This window comes from Copadichromis virginalis, linkage group LG11, assembly GCF_057382275.1.
Source record: "Copadichromis virginalis isolate Kocher_CV1m ecotype Utaka linkage group LG11, C_Virginalis_male_GT1.1, whole genome shotgun sequence".
NCBI classification, from domain to species: domain Eukaryota; kingdom Metazoa; phylum Chordata; class Actinopteri; order Cichliformes; family Cichlidae; genus Copadichromis; species Copadichromis virginalis.
In genome coordinates this window covers 9,523,984-9,546,438 of record NC_140628.1, presented here as the reverse complement: position 1 = coordinate 9,546,438, position 22,455 = coordinate 9,523,984, and the positions used below count along the sequence as shown (strand labels likewise).

Below are 22,455 nucleotides of genomic sequence, written 5' to 3'. Positions count from 1 at the left end.
CCCAAAAATGTCTTCAAACTTGTGGGGACGGGCATTTTGGTCCCCACAAAGACATGTAAACAAGTACACACACACACACACACAGATATTAATGACCTCACAGGTTCATGTTTGGGGCTTTTAGCATCTTTGTGTGTCGGTCAGATTTAATTCACTCTTGTTTTGAGGTTTTGTGCCTTTTTGTTTCATTCTTTGTGCGTTTATTTTCTCTTTAAGCCTTTCAGGACTCGTGCTGTTGGCTTTTTCCTGGTGTGTTATTAGTATTTTTAATTTCTAAACCTATTCTAAAACAGGGGTGTCAAACTCAAATACACAGTGGGCCAAAATTCAAAACTGGAACAAGGTCGCGGGCTAACATTAATATTTTTTGAAAAACAAATCTTCCTCCAGATTTAAGAATTAATCTCTTCTTATGGACTAAAACAAGTTTTGCTGAAAAACTGAATATGGAACAAGCAAAGCTTAATACTAAACAATATATATATTAGCTGTATAATACCAGTAGGCCATCTCTAATAATAATTTGGTATGGCTTCGCGGGCCAAATGTAATATGCAAATTTCTGCTTTTGCCTGTTTAGCGCTGCTGAGCAGGAAAACCCAGACGAACAAAAACCTCTTTTAAGTAAATGTTTGAGTCACTTTGGGTCTGAACTGTAAAAAACTGCAGACTGAAACAGATTTGAAGGCATCACAGGAACAGCTTCACATTCAAAACATGAAAGACAGGACTTTTATTTTGAAACACTCAGGAAATGACAGATGGAAAGTTTTTTAATTAAAACAAATTATTATTTTATGCATTAAGTTCATACAACCACCAAAACTGTGATGATCCTCACATCAGCTTTACTGTGTGAGGTCACATACACGATCATTAATGTTACTATTATTATTATTACTATTGTTACTATTATTATTATTATTATTATTATTATTATTATTAGAGACTTGCAGAGAGAAGAGGTGGAAACATTTTGATTTTCATAAATTTAACAGGCTAAAAACCTACAAACACATTTGGTGCTGAAGAAAAATGGAAACTATCAGAACATCAGAATAAAAAAGCTCAAACTGAAACCTGTGGGGAGGTCTGAGTGAGACACAGCAGAGCCCCACGGTGAGTGTCTGTCCGTGTCTGTGGAACAACAACGTTTGGATCACTTGCAGTTGCAGAGCAGCGCCTCGCAGCGTCCAGCGCTCGGGCGGCTGCAGGCTCCTCAGCTGCAGGGAGAAGATGAAGTTCAGTTCGGTGCGTCGAGGCTTCTTGTAGACGGAACACGAGTACAGGCTGACCGCCCCCCCGCCACCAGGGGGACGCTTACTGTCGGCCATGTTGGCTGAGCTGACGGCAAAGACGTGGACCACAGGGAGGGGGGTGAAGAGGACCTGAGGGGCCGAGACCAGTGTTGGGTAAGTTACTTTAAATTAGTAACTTAGTTACATTACTAGTTACTTCTATCAAAAGTAACTCAGTTACTTCAAGTTACTTGTTACTTTCAAAGTAACTAGTTACTAGGGAAAGTAACTTTGGTTTTACTCAGAATTCTCTTGTTAATGTGTTGCTTCCATAACTTTGCCAGTCTTCTAGCTTGCTTACTTGCCACAAGTGCACTGTGCCACCTATCAATAGAAAGGAAAAGATAATGTGCGTATTTCCACGAGAGAAATCCCATGCCACTAAACTTTGACCACTTTGGATGTCAGCAGTTGTCTACAAAGGTACCAAGTATGTCAAAGGCTATGTTTCCATTGTAGATGACACTGATGATGGCTTGGTTTTTGGGAAGATAGCTGTGATACTTGTTAATGATTCTGAATTATACTTTGTGCTCGAGTTGCATCACTCAGTACTCCTCATTGACCTTGGACTTCACTGCTTGCGTTGCCCTACAGAAAGAAGTGTGTGTGTATGTGTGTGTATAAATGCACAAGAACATGTATTATTACCCACTACCACTTTATAACATGGTAGGCCTTTTTGTTGTCTCCCTACACCATTCAGTTTCCTACTAATTCTTTTTCAGGGATGGAAATTGAAGAAGAACTCACAAGCGTCCTGCCAGCACTAGGCAGAGAGAAAATATTCTGCATTGTAGAACATCTGATGGACGTCATTGGTGTACGAAAAAAAGTGACCTTTTGTTTGTAGAGGCAGAAGATCTCAAACCCTTTCTCACACCAATTCAAATACGTAAACTTCTACTTGCATTTAAAGGAGGTTTGTGTAGGTTCTCTACAACCCACAGACTCATAGACTTGAGTCTATGATTTGAAGGTCACTCATAGACTCATATGTCACTGATGAGCCCTTTTTTCCTCACCATACCATTCTACACATGTTCTTTGAAAGTGTAATATTGAAGAGCTTTTTGGGGCTCACATTTTCTGGTAGTTAATTAACATGGAAAACCTAAACAAAAGTAGACTCTGAATCTAATGCCATTAACCTTTCATTGGTAGTGGTAGGACTAAGGGTGTAAAGGTGTGACAAACTGTAAAATATAGTTTATGTTTCATTGTATTTTTCAACATTTCAATGCAAGACCTTGAGTTTGTAGTTCTTTTGCAGTCCTGGAATTGATCATTTTGATCTTTAGACAAGGTTCATAAAAACTGCCTTTCTGTTACTACTCTATCCTAATTGCAGGATTCATCTTTTAGTGAGGACATATTTGTTGAAATAGCCATATAAAGTAACTTTTCCAATGATCTCTCTCTCTTTTTTTTTAGATGGCAACGGACCAGAGAACCTGAATGACACAATTACTCTGGAGCTTTGCCCTGCTGCATCAGCTGAAACATCAAGGCATCCACCTTACCCCTCCTCCTCCACGTCCACCACTATGTACAACCATTACTCCAGCTCTTGGGTCTCACACTTACAGATTCCTTGGGAAAGATTTCCACTCCGACTGTCGCAAGAGGAGACAGAGCTCATCCAGAGGACAGGAGAAGTATGGTTAGAATTGTTGTGGAGGCCATGCAAGTTCACTCCAGAAACCCTAAACATGCATCTTGTGAAGAGGTTGCTCAGCTCATTGTAAACAGATACCCTGAAACATTTGCAGGTTTTACTGAAAAGGGAGAAAGACTGGGTTGTGGACATTATTCACTACTAAGAAGCATCAAATCTAGAGTTGAACATGTTAATCGAGATAATACAACACATAGACTTTGTCAAATAAAGAGAACCAGGAATGAGGACAACTGCAGTCCCAACAGTAATGCAACCTCACCTAAAAAAAGTTAGATGCTTTGTTGATAGCTATGGTTGTATAAATTGGCAGCCACTTGAACTTCCTGAGGGGGAAACGCTGGCTTCTTTAGAGGAAACGAAAGACATCCTGTTAACAATTTTTAATTCACAAGGACCTGGAGCTGTGGAGAGACCTGATGTGGATGACTCAGACACTGAGATTCATCCTATAGCTGTCAGCGATCATGGTCCTGTATCTTTAACACTAATGCACAAGAATAATACTACGCCAAGAAAAAACTGGATATTTAATATATCACTACTTAAAGATGAAGACTTTATTAAATATTTTAAAAAAGAGTGGACTTCATATTTGGACTATAATGACACTCCCGAAACATCAGCTTCTGTTCTATGGGAAGCAGGGAAAGCTGTGATGAGAGGTAAAATAATTTCTTTCTCATCACATAAAAAGAAAAAAGAAAACAAAAATATTCAGGAATTAGAAAAAAACATCAAATCACTAGAAGAAGCCTACGCGTCCCACCAAGATCAGGAAACATTGAACAAAATACGCAAAACCAAACTAGAATTAAATGAGATAATTGATAAAAAAAAACAAAATTCTTAGTACAAAGACTACGCCTACAAAATTATGAACATGGTAATAAATCCGGTCAATTTCTAGCAAACCAGCTAAAAATAAATAAAGAAAAAACAACTATATGTGCTGTTCAAGATTCATCTGGGAACACAATATATGATCCGATACAAATAAACAACATTTTCAGGGATTTCTATAAAACGTTGTATTCACCACAAATAAACCCATCTAAAAAAGAAATTGATCAGTTTTTGGACAACATAACTCTTCCAAAATTATTGGACACTCAAGCAATGGCACTGGATTCACCACTGACACCAGGTGAACTCCAGGAAGCTCTGATAAGTATGCCCAATAATAAGGCTCCAGGTCCAGACGGCTTTCCTGCAGAATTCTACAAAGAATTCTGGTCGATTCTAGCACCAGTTTTCTACAGAACGTTCTTGGCAATTAAAGAAAAGGGCAGACTTCCATCAAATATGAATTCTGCAAACATTAATCTCCTGCTAAAACCAGGCAAAGACCCTGTATATCCCTCAAGCTATCGTCCAATATCCCTTATAAACGTAGACCTTAAAATAATCTGCAAAGCTCTCTCAAAGAGACTGGAGAAAATAACCCCCCTCTTAATTCATCCTGACCAAACTGGTTTCATAAAAGGTAGGCACTCATCAACAAATACACGTAGATTACTTAATTTGATAGACTACTCATACAGTAAAAACCTAGAAACTACAATATTCTCTTTAGACGCAGAAAAAGCATTCGACAGAGTTAACTGGAAATTTCTATTTGCAACTTTACACAAATTTGGTTTTGGATCCTCTTTCATAAACTGGTTAAAAATATTATAGAATTCCCCAACAGCTTGTGTTAGAACAAATGACCAGACATCCTCCAGCTTCTGTCTCTTGAGGGGCACCAGGCAGGGATGCCCACTCTCCCCTTCACTGTTTGCAATTTTTATTGAACCACTAGCAGCAGCAATTAGACAGAATTCAGTAATTAAGGGCATAAAATGCAAGAACGTGGAACATAAAATCAGCCTTTATGCGGATGATGTGTTACTCTTTCTCCAAAATTCACAAACCAATATCTCTGGGGTGATTGAATTGATAAACTCTTTTGCAAGAATATCAGATTACTCAATTAACTGGTCAAAATCTACAGTTCTACCGATTAATTGCTCCCTCCATAATTCCTCTTCTACACCACTGCAATCGGGAAATATAAAATATTTAGGTATTAATGTTTCTCCCAAGCTTGCAGATCTAACTAAATTAAACCATATCCCACTTTTAAAGAAGGTAGAAGATGATCTGGCTAGATGGAAATGTCTACCCATATCACTCATGGGAAGGGTTGCCGCTATAAAAATGATGGTCTTACCAAAAATAAATTATTTATTCTCAATGATCCCAACTAAACCGCCACAAGATTGGTTCAGATCTCTAGATTCATGTATGTCCAAATTCCTTTGGAAAAATAAACCCCCACGTATAAGCTTAAAAACACTACAAAAGACCAAGGATAAAGGAGGACTAGAACTGCCTAACTTTCAGCACTACTTCTTAGCCAACAGGCTTCAGTTTATCTCAGGATGGCTAAAACATACCCTCTTAGATGAACCTTGGTTAGATGTAGAACAAGCACTTTGCAATAATCTAGAGATCTCAGACCTACCATTTATCAGCTCAAACATCCAACGACATGAATGCTTTAAAAGCATCAACATCAGCGCTTCTCTGACAGCATGGTGGGAGTTTCTAAAATTGACAGCATCTTCATTAATCCCATGCAAACGTACACCTATCTGGAACAACCCTGACATATTACAAAACAATAATATGATCAACTTTTCAGATTGGAGTGGTAAAGGAATCAAATATTTAGAACATATACTAGAAGGAACAGAATTTATCTCATTTGACGGACTAGTTACACAATATGGGATCAACAAGAAAAGATTTTTAGAATATCAACAAATTAAATCCATCGTAAAAAAGAAATTTAAACCGGGTCAAGTTGAACTACAAACACCACCAAGTGTGGTTCAATTTCTTACTCTTAAAACCCCCAAATTACTATCCAAAATATACAGAATGCTTTCTAAAACAGATGAATAAATATCACTTCCTATTGCAAAATGGGAAGCGGATTTATCAGTTAACTTAGACCTAAACTTCTGGTCTCAGATTTGCTTAAAAACCTTTCATCTAATTAGAAATCCCAGTCTTCAATTAATTCAATACAAAATATTACATAGAGTGCACTATACAGGTCATCGGATGTTCAAGATGGGCTTTACGTCTACCAACAACTGCTCACACTGCCAAACCAATTCACCGGACAATTATATCCACGCTCTTTGGTTCTGTCCACCAGTTCAGAAGTTTTGGCGCGAGATATGTGTGAAGACTTATCGAAGTGTCTGAAATGTAACATTCCAACTTCCCCCTTAGTGTGTTTGTTGGGCAGCTTAGATAATGTCACTTCAGAAAAGAATATCGCCCATATGGTTTTCACTGCCCTATGCATAGCCAAGAAAACAGTCCTCATGAACTGGAAAAATAAAAATAATCTTAATTCTAACCAATATAGAAATTATCTATTAGATTACATTAGTCTTGATACAGCCTCTGCCACCACATCAGATCAATTGCTCTGGGCTCCTTTGATCAGCGCCATCACCTAGTGGGGGTGGGGGGTCATAGTTTGGTCCCGCCTTCACTGTTGTGATTGGTGTGGGGGTAGGGACAGGCTTAGGGCGTCGGGGGGTTCCCCGGAGGCATTTTCCTTTGGGGGCTCAACCCGGGGTAGCGGTCATGTCCGGTTAGGGGCTCTGTTGGCTCTCAGGTGACTGTTTCCTCGCGGCTGCGTGCAGCGGGACTAGGGGAGGGTCTGTGCTGACGGACGTGGGTTACTGACCTGGTAGCCTGGCTGCCCCTGGGTGGGTCCGGGATGGGCGTGCGGTTCTGGGGGCGCTCCGTCTCTGGGCTGGGGCCCGGGCCGGGCCTCGGGGGCTTGGGTCCTGGTTGGTGTGTTGCTGGGGTTGTGGGCGGGTGGGTGCATGGGGGCCCAGCCCTGGAGCAGGGTGCCGCCGGTGCATCGAGCCACCTGGGGGGCTCTTCAACTGGTGGGGAAGATTGTCACATCTTGCAGGAGCTTTCCTCTCCTCAGGAGCTCTCTCTACAGGAGGGGGAGATACAGGAGAGGTGGAGGAAGATCTCAGCCTGGGTGTTTATTGTCTTATGTAGTCTGGAAGAAGAGTGGATGGTGGGGTGGGTGCAGTTTTCTCTGTGGTGGGGTTGGGTGGACTGTCCTGGGCTCTGTGGGGCCGGGAGGCGCTGCTGCGCTGGGCCCCGGTCTGGATGGGCCTGGGCCCCCTTTCCCTGGTGGGTCGCGGAGTATGGGGGTGCCTACTGGGGTCAGCGGGGGAGCTGGCCCCAGGGAGGGGTCACTTGCCCCTCCCTTCCTTCCCTCCCCATCTCCAGCTGCCTCCCTCTTCCCGCTCCATCACAACCACCCACACATGCAGGACCTTGGAGTAGGGGTATGTCACCAGGGTGCAGAGGAGGCCACCCCCCCCCCCCCCCCCCCCCCGTCCCCTTCTGGCTGCCCCTGCCTCAATTTTATCCCACAACTTAGACATTCACATTACTCACACTCTCATTACACATACATATAGGATCTTGGGGGTGGGCACGATACACGGAATCCAAAGTACCATCAGGGTGTACACCTCACCCCTGGCGTCGTTGCCCACCTCTCAATGTTAAATACACGTAGACATTGAGGGCCAGCAGGAGGGACCATGCGCTTACCTGCTGCTCTCTGGCAGGTAGCTCCATGCCCTCCTGGGTTTTAAATGCACCTTAGAACACACATGCATCAACACTACAATGAGCGGGTGGAGGGAGGTTTGAAGTCTTCTCTCACCCCCATTCTCTGTGACCTGCTGGAGCGGGGGGGCTAGGAGGAGGAGTTGGCCATCCGACTGCGGTCTGGAGTGTGGGGCCTCCCTGCTGCTGCGGAGTCGGGGCGGTCTGCCTCCCCCCACCGCAGGGAAAAGGGTAACACGACCTGGGTCTGGGTGCAGTTCCCCCCCCTCCAGGGGCAAGGGCACCTAGACCCGGGGCTTAGAGTACGCTTGGGGAGTGTGATCGTGTGTACAGCGTCTCTTTATGTCTGTCTCCACGTTGGTTGAGTGTGGAGTAAGTGTATATGAGAGCATGAGGGTGGGAATGGATGTTTGTGTCTGTGTGTGCCTGTATTTCTATGTCTATATGTCAGGTTGGGTGTCAGGCGCCACCTCTCTGGGGACATCTTAGGCCCTCCAAGGTATGGAGGCCTATCTCCCCCTACCACCACTTCCCCTGCCAGTGGCGGACTCCCTCAGACGTCGGTGCGTTGGTGGTTCTTTGTGTCCGGGGATGGGCGTCCAGGTACACACCGGCTCACTCCTTGGCGGCCGCTTATCGGGGCCTGGAGCCTGGGGCTCGGTCACTCAGGCGCGGCTGGCTGCCGGCGGAGCTCACGGGCGCGTCACTGCAACTCCCCCTGGCTTCTGCTCCGCGGCTGCTGAGTGAGCCCTCATCTGGGACTCTCCTCAGCTCTTTTTGGGACAGTGACGCGGCTGCCCCTCTGTTGGTCTTCCTTGGTCTCTTGTGTTCTGGGGGCCTCTGGATGTCTGGAGTTTTGATCTCCTCCATACCTGCTTCATGCCCTGGAGGACGGGGCTGTGGCCCCCCCACACCCTCTAGCAGATCATTACATGAAGCAACCTTTTAAAAAACAAAAAACAAGCGCGTCCATGCTCACAGGTGTACACACGGGTGATCACACCCACAAACTACACCCTTTTTGGCTCCTACCTCAAAGCACACTGTGTTCTGTTGATCTTATGTGCTGCACAATAATGTTTAATATTTAGTATTTACTGTCATATTCCCATATATCATTGTGATGTTGTTTATTCTATTACTCTTGTTCTCTTCTGCTTGTTTTCTTTTTTCTTTCTCAGCAGGTGATCCAGGTGATTGATATATGCATTTTTTTTTCTTCTTTTTTTTCTTTTTCTGCTCATTCTGTTGGTTTTTGGTTTTTGCCCTTCTCCCCCGTCCCTCTTCTCAGCTGTTTCTCTTTCCCTCTTTCTTTCTCCCCTTCTTTCCCCCAGTCAAGTCTGTCCCATGTTCAGTAAGTGAAAATAAAATAAACAATAAAAGGTGAATCAAATGGACCATTATGGCAAGGCTGGGATGGTCAATTTGGTAAAGTAAATCCGTTGGGCATCTTTCTTTGCCTTTAGACAACAATTCTGATGGCAAAAGAGCCAAACGGGACAGGCAAAAAAAAAAAAAAAAAAAAAAAAAGATGTGGATGACTTCATGTGCCTCACATATATTTCTCAGTGGCAGCTTATCAACAGTTGTCCCTCACTTTCAGTGCTGAAATTCAGGAGCAGTGGCCATTCTTGTTTACAAATTCACAGGTATTGATATCAGTGAGCACTTAAGTCAGACTCTCAAAACCAAAGGCAGAAGGATTGTTAACTATTTCTCCAGCCAGAAGCTCAAATGGAAACTTGGTATAAGGACACTTCTCCAGCAGATAGAAAGTGAGGATGTTTTGACCAACAACAAAGGACACAGCAGCCATGCTTCTCATGATGAAGTATTACAAAGAAAACGAAGACTCCCTCTTTGTCTTAGCAGATGTAAGCTTTTTTCATAGGTTTAATGCTGTTGCTTGCTGTCCTGTGTTTTGTTGTTGTTGTTGTTGTTGTTGTTTTTTGTTGTTTTCCACTACATAAAATGTCTTGGTTCTTTATCTGGCAGGAAACATCTACCAGAATGTCCTTTGAAGCAGAAAGCAACCTGCCAATCACCCCAAGGCTGATTATGCTTGGTAAGAAGTTATTTATGAAATAGAGCTGATTAGACCATATTACAATTTCTGTTTGGCACAGGAGCTTTTTGTGGAGACAGGTATCCGGTCTCTGTTTATTTAGCTCACATTTCTGTAATTTCCTTTATAAACCAAGGTTGTTGGACATGTGTCTCAGTGAATCCAGCAAAGTAACAATATCAAAATTTCACATTACATATTACTGATCAACATGGTAGTCCAGCTACACTTACAGCAGAAATACTGAAGTCAATACTGATTTATAGCAGCACAAACTATAAACTCCAAAATAACCATATAGTTGATGGAACTCCGGTAATTTAATTGGGCTGATTCTTTGTCAGGTGTGTTTAATGTGCAGAATAATTCCCAATTATGAACAATTATGATATGTTAACACGGACTACATAAGGCCATTAATAATTAACTGTAGATAGCTATTTGCTTTTTGCTTATCTAGACAGTGTGAAGAAGTGAAGTATTGAAATTATTTTATGTTGCATAATGACAACGTTGCCCCTATACATTTAAGGACAAAGTTTAATGACTGCCACTTGCTGGATGGTGAGTGCAGAGGGGCGTGTAATTGTTGAACTGGACAAAGAGAACACCTTTGCTGATGCAATGTCAGTCTTCTTTGGTTCATTCTATGTATTGAACCTGGACAGCTGTGTACTGTATTTATTCTTATTGTATTCTAATTTTTGCGTTATAACTTTTGCACTGTCCACTTCCTGCTGTGACAAAACAAATTTCCCACGTGTGGGACTAATAAAGGTTATCTTATCTTATCTTATCTTATCTTATCTTAATACCAGGAGTCAGCGTGTGCAGCATTGGAACTAATTCAGAGGTATGTTTGAACAGTTAGCTAATTGTGATAGATGATGAAGAAATGATCCCTAAGTAGGTCATTTTTTCACATCACAACTCAATGTTACTGTATGTTACTATTTATTGTGGCATGCTTTAAGTTTTTTTGTAAGGATAAACCCTGAAGAGGGAACAAAATGTACCTCCAAGGTTGGGACAAGCAGAAGGACTGGGACCACTGTGAAGTGAAAGGTTGTTCACATTAACCCTCATGTCACAACTTTCCTCCAGCAGCTTACTGAATTTGAGTGGAAAACTTCAAATTAGGTAACTGTTGTTGCCATTTATAGTGAATTTCTTGTATAATTTAAGTGAACAATGTGTTGTTGTGTGTCTCCACAGACGATCCATGGCCTGTTTCATATTGTGGCGGGTCAGGACCATTGACTGTAGAAAAGATGGACGACGCAACACCGCCTCCTACCATTGTGCAAAAATGAAGCCAAAATATCCCACTTGTGGAGACTGCCATCTTGCAAATTTGGAGCCAGAGTCTGCGCAGTAGTAACTACTAGGGGTGCAACGATACACAAAATTCACGGTTCGGTTCGATACTTTGGTGTCATGGTTCAATATTTTGTTCATGCTTTTTTAATTTGTCATTTATATCACTCATCTTTGGAAAAGAGAGTTTATTACAGAGAAATGGCTCTTTCCAAAATAAAAGCTATACTATACGCTTCTTCTGGGCTATATTCTCAGCAGCATATTAAACATATCAGGTCAGATCCCCATAAGGAGAATCATGTGCTAACAGCTGTCTAAATGACTCGGGTAAAGTTTGTAGCATGCGTGCTTGTTGTTTTTGTCTGCTTCCACTTGTCTTTGCACTAGGATGATGTCGGCGTGAATGTGCAGTCATATTCGTTGTGTTCCCACTAGTGCTGTCAGCGTTAATCTGAAATGACGTTAACGCCACAACACGGCAAATTTCCGTTAACGAGCTACTGTGGATCGCCCCGTGTGTGGGGCTGGACGGCGTCAACACGTTAACGAGCAAACTGCGCTAACACAGTAGTTCCGACCAATGTAATTGAGCATTGCGTGGTACATCCGACATACTGTTTTACTTTTGTCCATGACGCGCTTACCATCAGGGTCATACTTCACATGAAGACCAAAATAGTTCCAAACGGCAGATCTGAATGAGGGTGGGGGAGGTTCAATTTGCCATGTTGCAATGAGCTTAGCTTCTGTCGTGCTAGCTTGCGCTGCGCTCAGTGGATCTGCTCTCGACAGTGCAGCCTAGGCGGAGTAGTCGAACGCAGATCCACTGAGCTCTCAACACAGACAGCATCGTCAGAAGAAAAGTTGATAAAATAAATTTAAAATTTTGTATTGTTCGATACATATGCGTACCGAACCGAAAGCACTGTATCGAACGGTTCAATATCGATACGAGTATCGTTGCACCCCTAGTAACTACGGGTGGAGCCGTGGCATGGAACTCCCACCCACAGACATACGTCGGTACACCCCCCCTCTTAACTTTTACGTAGCATGTCCGTTTTCCCGCTGCTTGCGCTACGCAAATATTCCCGAAAGAGAAGGACCCATTAAAACAGGTAATCACAACAAATTCATACTTAGAAACGCTGCTTTTGCAAATGTATATTGAATTATTTTATTCTGCTGTTAGACCAGGAATCAAAAATGGAGACCTCAACGTCAGCATCTTCTGCCCACCTTGGCAATGTCAAAAGCATCAGGCTTGTGGCAGCAATCAAGCAGGACTTGCGTGATCTCCACCAGCAGTTCCCGCAGATGGAAATTATTTTCTCTGTCATCACCCAGCGATGCCAGTGGAGGCGTGTTAATCCAAAGAAGGTGGACAAGGCTCGATGCTTTGTAAACAATGTGATGACTACTTTTATTCTGTCTGTTTGTGGTTGTATTGTACATCATCCACAGATAAAGCATAGAAATCCTGACCAGTTTTTGCATGATGGAGTTCATTTCACCACTTTGGGAAATGATGTATTTTTAAATAATATTGCCTTGTGTCTGAAAGACCCAATCCAGTAGGGTGATGCTGGCTTTGGACTTTCCACTAACATTTTGGCAGCAAAATCTGAATCAGGAATTATATTCTTTATGCTGTTTTTTTCCCCCCTTTAAACTCATTTGTTAATTTTTCTTTAAATGCCAGAGGAGCCGTCACACTTTTCAGTGATTTCACAATTATTCCCCTTGTTCTTTCTTTTGCTGTCATTCTCTTCTAAATTTGTTACTGCTGAATGTTCTTGTAATAAATATTTTTTAAATCATCTCTGACATGCATGATTTCGATTTAATATTGCATTGTACATTCAGCAAATTTTCAGACTGTTTAGAAACACCATTGCTTTTCATTACACTGTTTTATTGAATGCTGTTAAAGACAACATGCAAGAAAATTCCATTTACATCTTTCATAAAATAAAAGAGAAGCTGCAGTCTACGATTAACAAGTTTAGAACTTAAATACATGGCACTTTATGCTAGGAAAGTGAAATAACAGTAAAAGCTGCATGTAAGTTCTATCATTAGCAGGATAACAATTTTAAGAGAAGCCAATTATATGTATATTGAGACAGTGACTGTTGTCCTCAACATATTACTGTTCCATGCAGTTGCATGTTTCTCTTAAGAAACATAATGTGGTGTTTTAGCCTTTGTATTTTTGAAATTCATTGTTATTCTAATGACTAAAGAAAGACTTATATTGTTAATTTGGGGTGGCTGTAGCTCAGGAAGTACAGCTGGTCATCTTCTGATTGGAAGGTTGGTGGTTTGATCCTGGCTCCCCACAGTCTGCATGCCAAATATATTTTTTTTTAAAAAAAGTCAGTATTTCAAATAGATGGCATGTCCATCATGTCATTAACTGCCACTGAGGTCTCAATCTGAAGACGGCTCCTAAAAAAATCACAGACAGAGGAGAGAATAATTAAAATCAGTTTGTTAAGAAGTTTATGCCTCAAACCATAAGTCCTTATTTTCTCTGCTTTCTTGTTAATTGTATGACATTTAGCACATTTTGTTACACAATTCTACTAAGCTGATAATTGGCAAGGATTAATTAGTGTGTCTGTGAAGTTTCTCAGTCCACCAGGTCATCGTAGTCTAAGCATCTTGGAAAGAAAAGCATGTGGACTTCTTTAAGTGTCTTGAAGACGTTTCACGTCTCGTCCGAGAAGCATCTCATCTGAATGTCCAGTGAACCTAGAACAGAGGCAGACAGACAAGCGCAAAAACTTGGATGAAGGAAATTTGAGAAGGACCACTCCCTGACTACTTCTTTAGATTACATTATCCACAGTATTTAAACATGAATACATTTAATCTGAGTAGTAAAAAGTAGCATTTTGCTTTATTTTCAACATATGACAACAGAATGACAGCCCATCTTAGTTGAAAGCCCACTCACCATGACAAGGTGCAGGCCATGAGTGGGAACACGGGACAAGACACACTTGGCAAACAAGACAAACTAAGACAGGACAAGATACAGATATACATATACTTCATACACATCAGCAATACAAGAAAAAATTTTAAACAATAACAATTTATTAACAATAACATTTTATGTTAACATTTTGAATTTTAAATACTGAATGCAAACTCATTTTTAATTCCCATAAGGAAATAAACAATAACACTTCTAAGGAACAATGTGAAATCTCAAATTGAAAACACTGTGGTGTTATTTATAGAAAAGTGCAATAAAACTATCCTGTTGTGGGGCGTAATCCGTGCCGTGGCTGTGGGGGAGGCTGGCGCACCTGAGGTCAATCAGTGCATCACTCCTCCCCTCCATATGAATGAACTAGGGCTTGTTGTGTGTTTGTTGTTGTTGGTGGTATGTGTTTGGCTGGAAAGCTGTGCTGTGAGTGTGTGTACAGCAAATGCGAGTAAAAGGGAAATGCCACTGAATGGTGAGTCGTGGTCGTGTCGTGCCTCCGACCTGTCACAAATTCATATCAGCAATTACAAAAGTAGCAAACAGTGGAAAGAGACATTTTTTCTGTTTCTTCTGCTGATGATTCAGTCCTGTTTATGCGGACTGTAAACCATGGGCAGCAGAGGAATAACTGGCAGTAACTGATAACGACAGCTAGGACTGAACAACTAGTGATTTATTGTAATTTAAATCAAAATTTAGTTATATTCTTTGACCATATGTTTAGTTATATATTATATATATTTCAATTCTAATCTAAAATACAATGTATGTTCGAACAATCTGAAATAATGTCAATAAATCATTCAGCCCTAAAAGGCATCAGGTATCGCCCATTACTCTCCATAAAAATGGATCAGTTTGGTCATCTGTCTGCGAACCAACTTGCCCGTTTTTGCCATTTCATTTTCTCTTCTTGCTAAGTGACTAAATCTGACTTTGCAGTACCATGTGGAGGCCATTTTCACAAGTACATGAATGTGGTTGACTTCAACACATGTGTCAAGCATATGGCTTTGAAGATGAGGGAAAAGGTTTTTTTCAGCACATTCTTCTAGAACCTGGGTGACAATGGTTGCTGTGACTCCACGTCCACTGGGTAGCTGACCACCATTGGTTTTGATTTTCCTCTGAATGCATTTTTCTGTTGTGATACAGACAGTAACCATGTCTGGTGAAGGTTTTTGGAAACCACCTCTGTCTTTCTGCTTAATAAAAGTATGCACAGCACCTTCGGTTGTCAAGGCCTGTGAACAAGACAAGCAGGTGATTTTCTCTTTGATCTTCTTTACTACAAATCCTGCGATGTAGCTGATCACTGCCTCTTTGTATTCAGACAGGTTGCATAAATCTGGGAGGTCAGGAATCAAGTGATCTTCAGGGTCATTTACTTCCACAAAGTGCACTTCCATTCTGCGGGCAACATTTACAGCTGCAGATGTTGAATCAAGAATGTATGTGTTGTCTCAAAGTAAACAATTGCCTGTACCCGTTTTAACTTGGTGCCTAACAAGTAAACGTTTGTAGGCTCCCCTGAACTGTCTGGCATTAAGATTGTCATTGTGCCCACCTCTTGCTCTTATGGCAGAGAAGAAGACCTCTAAGTGGTCCTGACTCAGTTTGTAGGTCAGAAGATACCTGCATGGGGCATCGGTCCTCTCAACAAGTTCATTATAAATGTTAAGTGCACTTATGCCATTAGCAATGAAGCCATATATGGCAGTCTTCTTTTTTGTTGTGTGAAGTGGTACCATCTTGTCATAGTGCTTGACCTTCAACCCACAAAGCAAGGTTTCTGCATCCTTCAAGATTGTCTCACCCCTGTGTTTAGTTGATGGCTTAATTGGAGCTTTGTAACCTTTTCCAAGAGGATTACGGCTGTTGAGCACATCAAAAGCTGCATCTACAGTGCGCACTCTCAGAAATAGAGGTACGAGAGAAGAACATTTTTGTACCTATAGGTAAATTTTTTTTAAATGTTCCCTTAAAAGTACAATACTGGTCTTTAAAAGTCCAGAAATGCCCCTTTAAAGGTACAATTTGAAATAAAGTACAAATCTGTACCATTTTGACCTGTACTGCAGTGACAGTGGCAGAATGTGGTAATGGGTCAGCATGGGAAAATCTGGATGGGCCTGGTTAATTGTAAAATTCATATGAGATGTGAGTGTGCTCATAAAAGCTACATGTTATAATCAAATCTGTTGGTCCTCTCCTCTGTACGTAAATTATCCTATGATGCAAAGAATATCTGTAACCTACCTTTGTGTAAGTTATGTTAAATTATATTTTTTTAAAAAAACACACAATGACATGCAGGCACAACCAAATGATGTTTAAAAAAAAACTGGTCCATTTCCATTTTATTAAGTTCCAGTTATAATTTTTTAATGTTTTAAATCTTTCAAAAACGTGAAATCATTTTACTGTTATGTTTGGCCATTTACTTTTTTGCTTTTACTACATCCTAGAATTGTTCATTAATTGTGAGGTTTTTATGGAATTTGCAACATCAAGTTAAACCGAGGTTCTTTGGAAGTTAAAATGTCAAGCAGATTTTTATGTTACGGTGACTACATTTTGTAAGTTACAAATATAGTTCGCCAAGACAGCATAACTGTTTCTAAACAACTGCGCATTAATACCACAATGTTGTATTTCCATGTATCAAGTTCGCAACGCGCATTAATCCCAGAGGCTGAAAAGCCAGCAGCGATGAGTGCTCCGCCTCCGCGCTGACTATCGTTGACACAGAAAATGACTCTCAGGGGGTTATCGATGGAGGAGCTCCTTAAAAAGTTGATGGAAGAAGGCGTTGATGTGTCAGACGACGAGGCGCAAAGGTTTAGAGGTAAGTCGGGTGTGATTTTGTGTTTTTATAAAAATTACAACGTGTAATTTTACAGTAGAGTTAGCAAAAGTCCGAAGAGCTAGCTTTAACATGGGTGAATGCTAGCAGTTAGCTAAGTTTTAAACAAAGAAAGGTACAAATGTGGACTATTTAGACTGTTGGTGGAATGTTCAACGTCTGTCTGCCCGCCGTATTCCAGTGTTTTATCAATAAATAGTCAGTAACCGTGTACAACAATGTAAAAAAATCAATAATTTCTCAAAACATGCTAGTATGTAAATATAGCTATTAACAAAAATGTTTTCTAAGCAAAATTTATCGCATCTAACTTGTTTCCCGCTCAAAGGGATTTTAAACAATGGAAGGTACACATTTGTACCATTTCACCTACTTAGTGGGATTTGGGATTTTCGAATATGAGAGCTGTAAGCTCTGTGCAGGGACACTGTCTGCAACCCAAGAATTGTTAAGATGATTGGGGAAACAGCTAATGATTTTTTTTTTGTCTCTAAATCTGATTATTATTTTCTGTACTAACTGATTAATCAATCTGTTTATTAGCTTTAGAATTTTTTGTTCAAGGGTTAAAGCACTTTACATTTATCTCCAGTCTGTGTCTTTAAACATGTCAAAAGTTTAAATCCTCAATGTAAAATGTCATTCTTTTGTCTATTCTGCTCTTTTCATTTCCAGTTGTGTGATGAGGTTGATTTAATGCATCCCTGCCAAGACAACATCTGTCGCCGCTTTAGCAAAAACTTCACTGCTGTTCTTCAAATGACCAAGGATTTGCCACTGAAGAAGGTCTACATGGAGGCAAGAGAGAATGCACTGGCTGAAGACATTACAGGTGCTAATTTGACCTCATACAAATAGTAAATTTTGTGACAATTCATTTGCTCTCTCTTCCAAAGATAATTGATGTACCATAGTGTCATGTGAAGAGCATGTTAATGGGAATTTGCATGCTATCAAAATCTAATGAAGTGCATTTGCATCTGTATGACCTAGGAATTGACTTCAAGGGGGCACTTCTCTTGCCATCCATCTTCAAGGAGAAGATAGAAGATTTCATCATCCTTGGAGAGGTAAATGCATGATGCATAGCCTTTGGCCACAAGTTTCATTCTCGGTGTTTTGTTGGCATGGAGCTGAATTCAGCTGCGGTTCAGCATCACAGCTAAGCTAATGTAGGGGAAACACTGCTGTTAATCCACAGTGCTGCTGTGCTCTTGGGTTTTGTCTGGTGTTTATATAGATAGATAGACCTTTATTGTCCCCTTAGGAAAATTCTTCTTCACAGGTACTGTCACTGTCAGGGGTGATTGCTTTTGCCCTTGAATATTATGTCAAACTTTAGCAGCTTATCAAACACTACCACAACAGTCATTGGTCAAGAAGCTTTTTGTTTGGAGTAGGGGCCATGTTTACAGGTTATCAGAATAGACAGTTTTGTTTTGCAGCAAATAAAGAAGGTAATTTGAGGAATCTGTTGAAAATCCACTTGGCACATATTGCTTAAACATACTGTATACTAATGTTTTTCTTCCTCTTCTGCAGAATACTCCCACGAGTCCATACCCAACCATTCGAATGAAGGATAAGAGTTGGACAACTGCCCTCTTAAGACAGTGTCGCTGTGTTGTAACAGTTGAAGGAGTGGATGTTTGCTCGTGCCGCTCGCTGGATGAGGCCTACATCTCAGCATTCTCCACCTTCTTCGTGTTCAACATGACCTACCCTGCATACTTCAAGAAAACACTTGTCTTTCTTCAGAACTGCATTGTCAACGTAGGAGACCAGGGAGACAAACCCCTGCCAGTAAGTGTCACCAGGGTACTTAACCAACTCTATTAAATATGCCCCCACCCAAGTGTCACTACCTTATTCACTACCCAAGGCTGATTTTGATGCATGGTCCTCTTCGCCCTTTGTGGTGTATGGGATATGAAAGCAAGCATCAATATTTCAAAAATCTAGCGAGTAAATGCAAAAACTTTGTAAACATCACTGCAACTCTTAACAATCGTCATCAAATGAAACAGTGCTGGGAGTTTTCTTCAGATAAGTTGCTTGTTGACTTTGAACATTCACTCAGCACAAGTGTCAGTGTGCCATTTTCATCTCTGCCAGGTGACTTACAGAATGCTCTGGAAATGAACAAAAGTTTTACAGATGTGCATTTTCAGGATAAAGTGCTTCAGTGTGTGTCTGCTATATCTGTCAGCAGTGTCAAATATGAACTTGAGGATGTTTTTGTAGTTGGCCATGTACACACTAAAGCCATACCTATATTCCTTAAAATCAAGTATATTTTGAATGTTGATACTTGTTGGGTATTGTGTGGGGAAACTGTTACTTCCTTGCACTTATGAATGTCATTTCCATGCTTACCAAGTGGCAGTTGACAATGACTGGATCCTGTTCAATCCAGGAAATGAATTAGACTTTCAAGCTCTAGACACGTATTTAGTTGATGATAGGCTGTTTGTGTCCTTGAGGTATTCTGTGTGACGTGATTGCAAGCACATTTTCCATTGTGTTCAGGTGTTTAATGTCTTTATGTGATTGTTTACTTTTTTTTTTTTTTTTTTAAATGAATGTATTTTTCTTGACATGTCCTATGGCAATATACGAATGTAATCAAGGATGTATTTCTGTGGTTGTTTAAATGCTTTGATGTGATTGTATTATCGAAAATAAATGGTTAAATAACCAAATATTTTGGACTATTGGGGGTACATTTTTGTCTCTTTAGGTACGAAATAGGTTGTCGCTGGGGGGGTACCCTCATAGGTACCCTATTGTACCCTTTTCAAGGGAACATTTCTGTACTATAGTTTCAAGGTACATTTATGTCTTAGGAAAGTACATGATTGTACTTCAGATGGTACAATTTCATAAGGTACAAAAATGTACCAAGCCTAAAGGGTACAGAAATGTCCTTCAAAAAGGAACACCCCCAGCGACAAGCATTTGTACCCTTTTTGGTACACTTTGGTACCCCTATTTCTGAGAGTGTGTGCACAAACTCCACAGTTGCAGAACAACCTTTAAACTCCTCCAATTTCAAGCCTTGTTCACAGAACTCCATTGCATCCGCTACACTTCTACTGAAGAGCTGTGCTGCTAGGTGAACTTTCATTTTTTGTTTTCTCCACTGTAAATCAGCCATTTTTAGCCTGTTACCTAGTCACAGACCCTCTTCATCTTGGATTTTATTAAGGGCTTCAAAGTACTTCCACTTAATCTTCCTCCCATCTTCTGTCTCAAATTCCATTGAAGATGCAAAGGCATTACGAAGAAGCTTTAGCATATGGCATGCATCCAGGATCACATGCACTTTTTGTGTGGGATTGTCTGGATGAAAGAAGTAGGGCTTCATGTTGTCAATATTTAACTCTGCGCCAAGTTCCCTTATCATGGCGAGGTTACTCGTAGTGGCATCACACGTAAGGGAGACAACTTTAACACCAACTTCATGAAGCCTGCTAAGGCTTTCCCGAATGACATTGGCCTTCTCTGATCCATCCATACCATCGATGAGGAAGTACGCAATGGGAATTTTCCATGACTCATTAACAGCCACAACCATGAGGACCAAGGCCTGGGTGGCAAGTGTGTTGTCAATTTCACCAGTGCCTATATCTACATAGCCATGGAACTGGTCCCCTGCAAACTCAGTCATCTTGTGGATGTACATTTCATCCATCATTAGAGCACAGGAATCTGTACAGACAATGCAGGCAAGTCCTCTTTTTCTGTCTTCTCCTGTCCTTCAGTGTCTTTTCCTTTCAGAGGCTCCTGCACAGAGATTGCAGTTGATGGCAGCGAGTCCTCTTTTTCTATCTTCTCCCGTCCTCCAGTGTCTTTTGCTTCCATAGGCTCTGATTTTTGCATTTCATTTGCTGTGGTAGAATTCTGTTCTTTTGGCTCCTGTGCGATGTTCCGTCTAATTTTTCATGTATCTGAGTAAACACACAAACTCCCTGAGCGCTCCCTTGGACCACTGTGAACAACATTAGATGTGCACTGTGGTCACACCAGCATCGAATCCATCCAAGTTACATGCTTTATTAAAATAATCAAATTATAGCATTTACATTTATGTTAGACTACTTTTAATTAAGTGCTTTAGCCCACTTACATGAAAATTTAAAAAAAAACGTTCATGACCTGTGTTGTATGTTAACACTATTGGAAGTAAAAACAACTTGAACACCAATTTTGAAAACACGAAAATGAGTATGAGTCTGTGGTCTGGGAGACAGTCCTGTAACTCTGGCTGCAAAATACAGTATATAATGACCAATATTGGGCAGTTAATTCTATAGTTACTTCTTCAAAAAAGTAACTGAGTTATGCAAACAAAGTTTTTTGGAGCTATTTACCTAAAATGCAGCCAAGGCATTTTTTTAAATAAACATTTCACACTCTTTACAGAACAATCAGCTGTTCTGCATCAAATTTGATGCCACACAAATTTTTTGTGCCACTGCAAAAAATAATTTCTGTCCACTATGAGATAAAGGTGAACAACAGCCTGATACCTGCAGGCCTGACAACAGGAGATGTAACACTCCTGTAACACCTGTAACATTCAGCAGTAGCCTTGTTGTTCTGACACACACAACAAAACTATTGACTACACTACACACTAACTACACAAGACAACACACTCCAAACATGCTAAACGTCACAAATCTCTCACATCTCAAAACACCGCCATCACTCCTAAAACTTCCCCCCTTCCTAAACAACTAAATGCTGCGTTGCCATATAAGTTTTTTTGATTGGTCAACATGGTACATTTTTCCACCAATAGGAAAGGGTGGAGTTTTTTGGTTTTGTTTACGCTCACAGGCGGAGAGTGCTTTTGAGCGCTTTCCTTATAAAACACATTTTTTACTGTTTCTTCGCACAGTAAATATAAACAACGATAGTATTCAGGAAAAAACAAATGTTGCATATATTTTTTATCATAACTCTGGTTTTACGTGGCCTATCAACACAATTTAAAAACTGGTATAAAGTCCACACTTTTTCCGTCAATTGTTCCGTCTGTCCTCACATCTCCAGTGGTTGTACACGTTGTCATTAACATGGCTTCACTCCACATCAGCCACGCCGCTTTGCTAGCTAAAACACCGGTGTCTGCACATAAGGACGCTGTCGTAGCCTGTCAACGACGTTGATTGGCTGCGTATATACCAGTCACCAGTCACTTACTGACTCACACTACAGAATTAATTGTTAACGTATTTATTTTCATTTCAATTCAGGTTAGATTTTTTTTTTGTGTGTGTGCAATGCAGATTTTCTGTGCGCAGAGACCGCGCCAGCATTGTGCGATTGAGCCGCAGAAGAGGGACTCAAGTGCTTTCATTGAATGTACCTTGTGTTTCGTTTATTGTGTAAATTTGTTTGTGTATGTACTTTATGTATGTATATATGTAAAACTTTAATAAACATAATGTTGAAAAAAAAAAAAGAATGTGGGATACTGTTTGTCCGTGATTTGGAGACCCCAGCGCGTGCTCCCGACGCAGGGAAACCCAATTCTGCAGGGTAGGCCTA

General features: G+C 40.8%; 1 protein-coding gene and 1 pseudogene across 2 annotated transcripts in view; both read left to right on the top strand.

Moving 5' to 3' along the window:
* The window catches only part of LOC146698059 (uncharacterized), a 117,141-nt gene extending 97,559 nt beyond the window's left edge, over positions 1–19,582 (top strand). The window contains exons 1-4 of one of the 2 annotated variants that reach the window (XM_085473036.1): positions 16,777–16,878; positions 17,572–17,728; positions 17,890–17,966; positions 18,439–19,582. In XM_085473036.1, coding sequence (XP_085329162.1) covers positions 16,846–16,878; positions 17,572–17,728; positions 17,890–17,966; positions 18,439–18,735 — 564 coding nt within the window. In that variant the 5' untranslated portion in view covers positions 16,777–16,845 and the 3' untranslated portion in view covers positions 18,736–19,582. Of the gene's footprint in view, positions 1–16,776; positions 16,879–17,571; positions 17,729–17,889; positions 17,967–18,438 lie in introns of those variants that run through there. The other variant, XM_085473037.1, reaches the window with a different exon arrangement.
* On the top strand, positions 1,700–15,631 carry LOC146698060 (uncharacterized; annotated as a pseudogene).
* Positions 19,583–22,455: the final 2,873 nt, after the last annotated feature.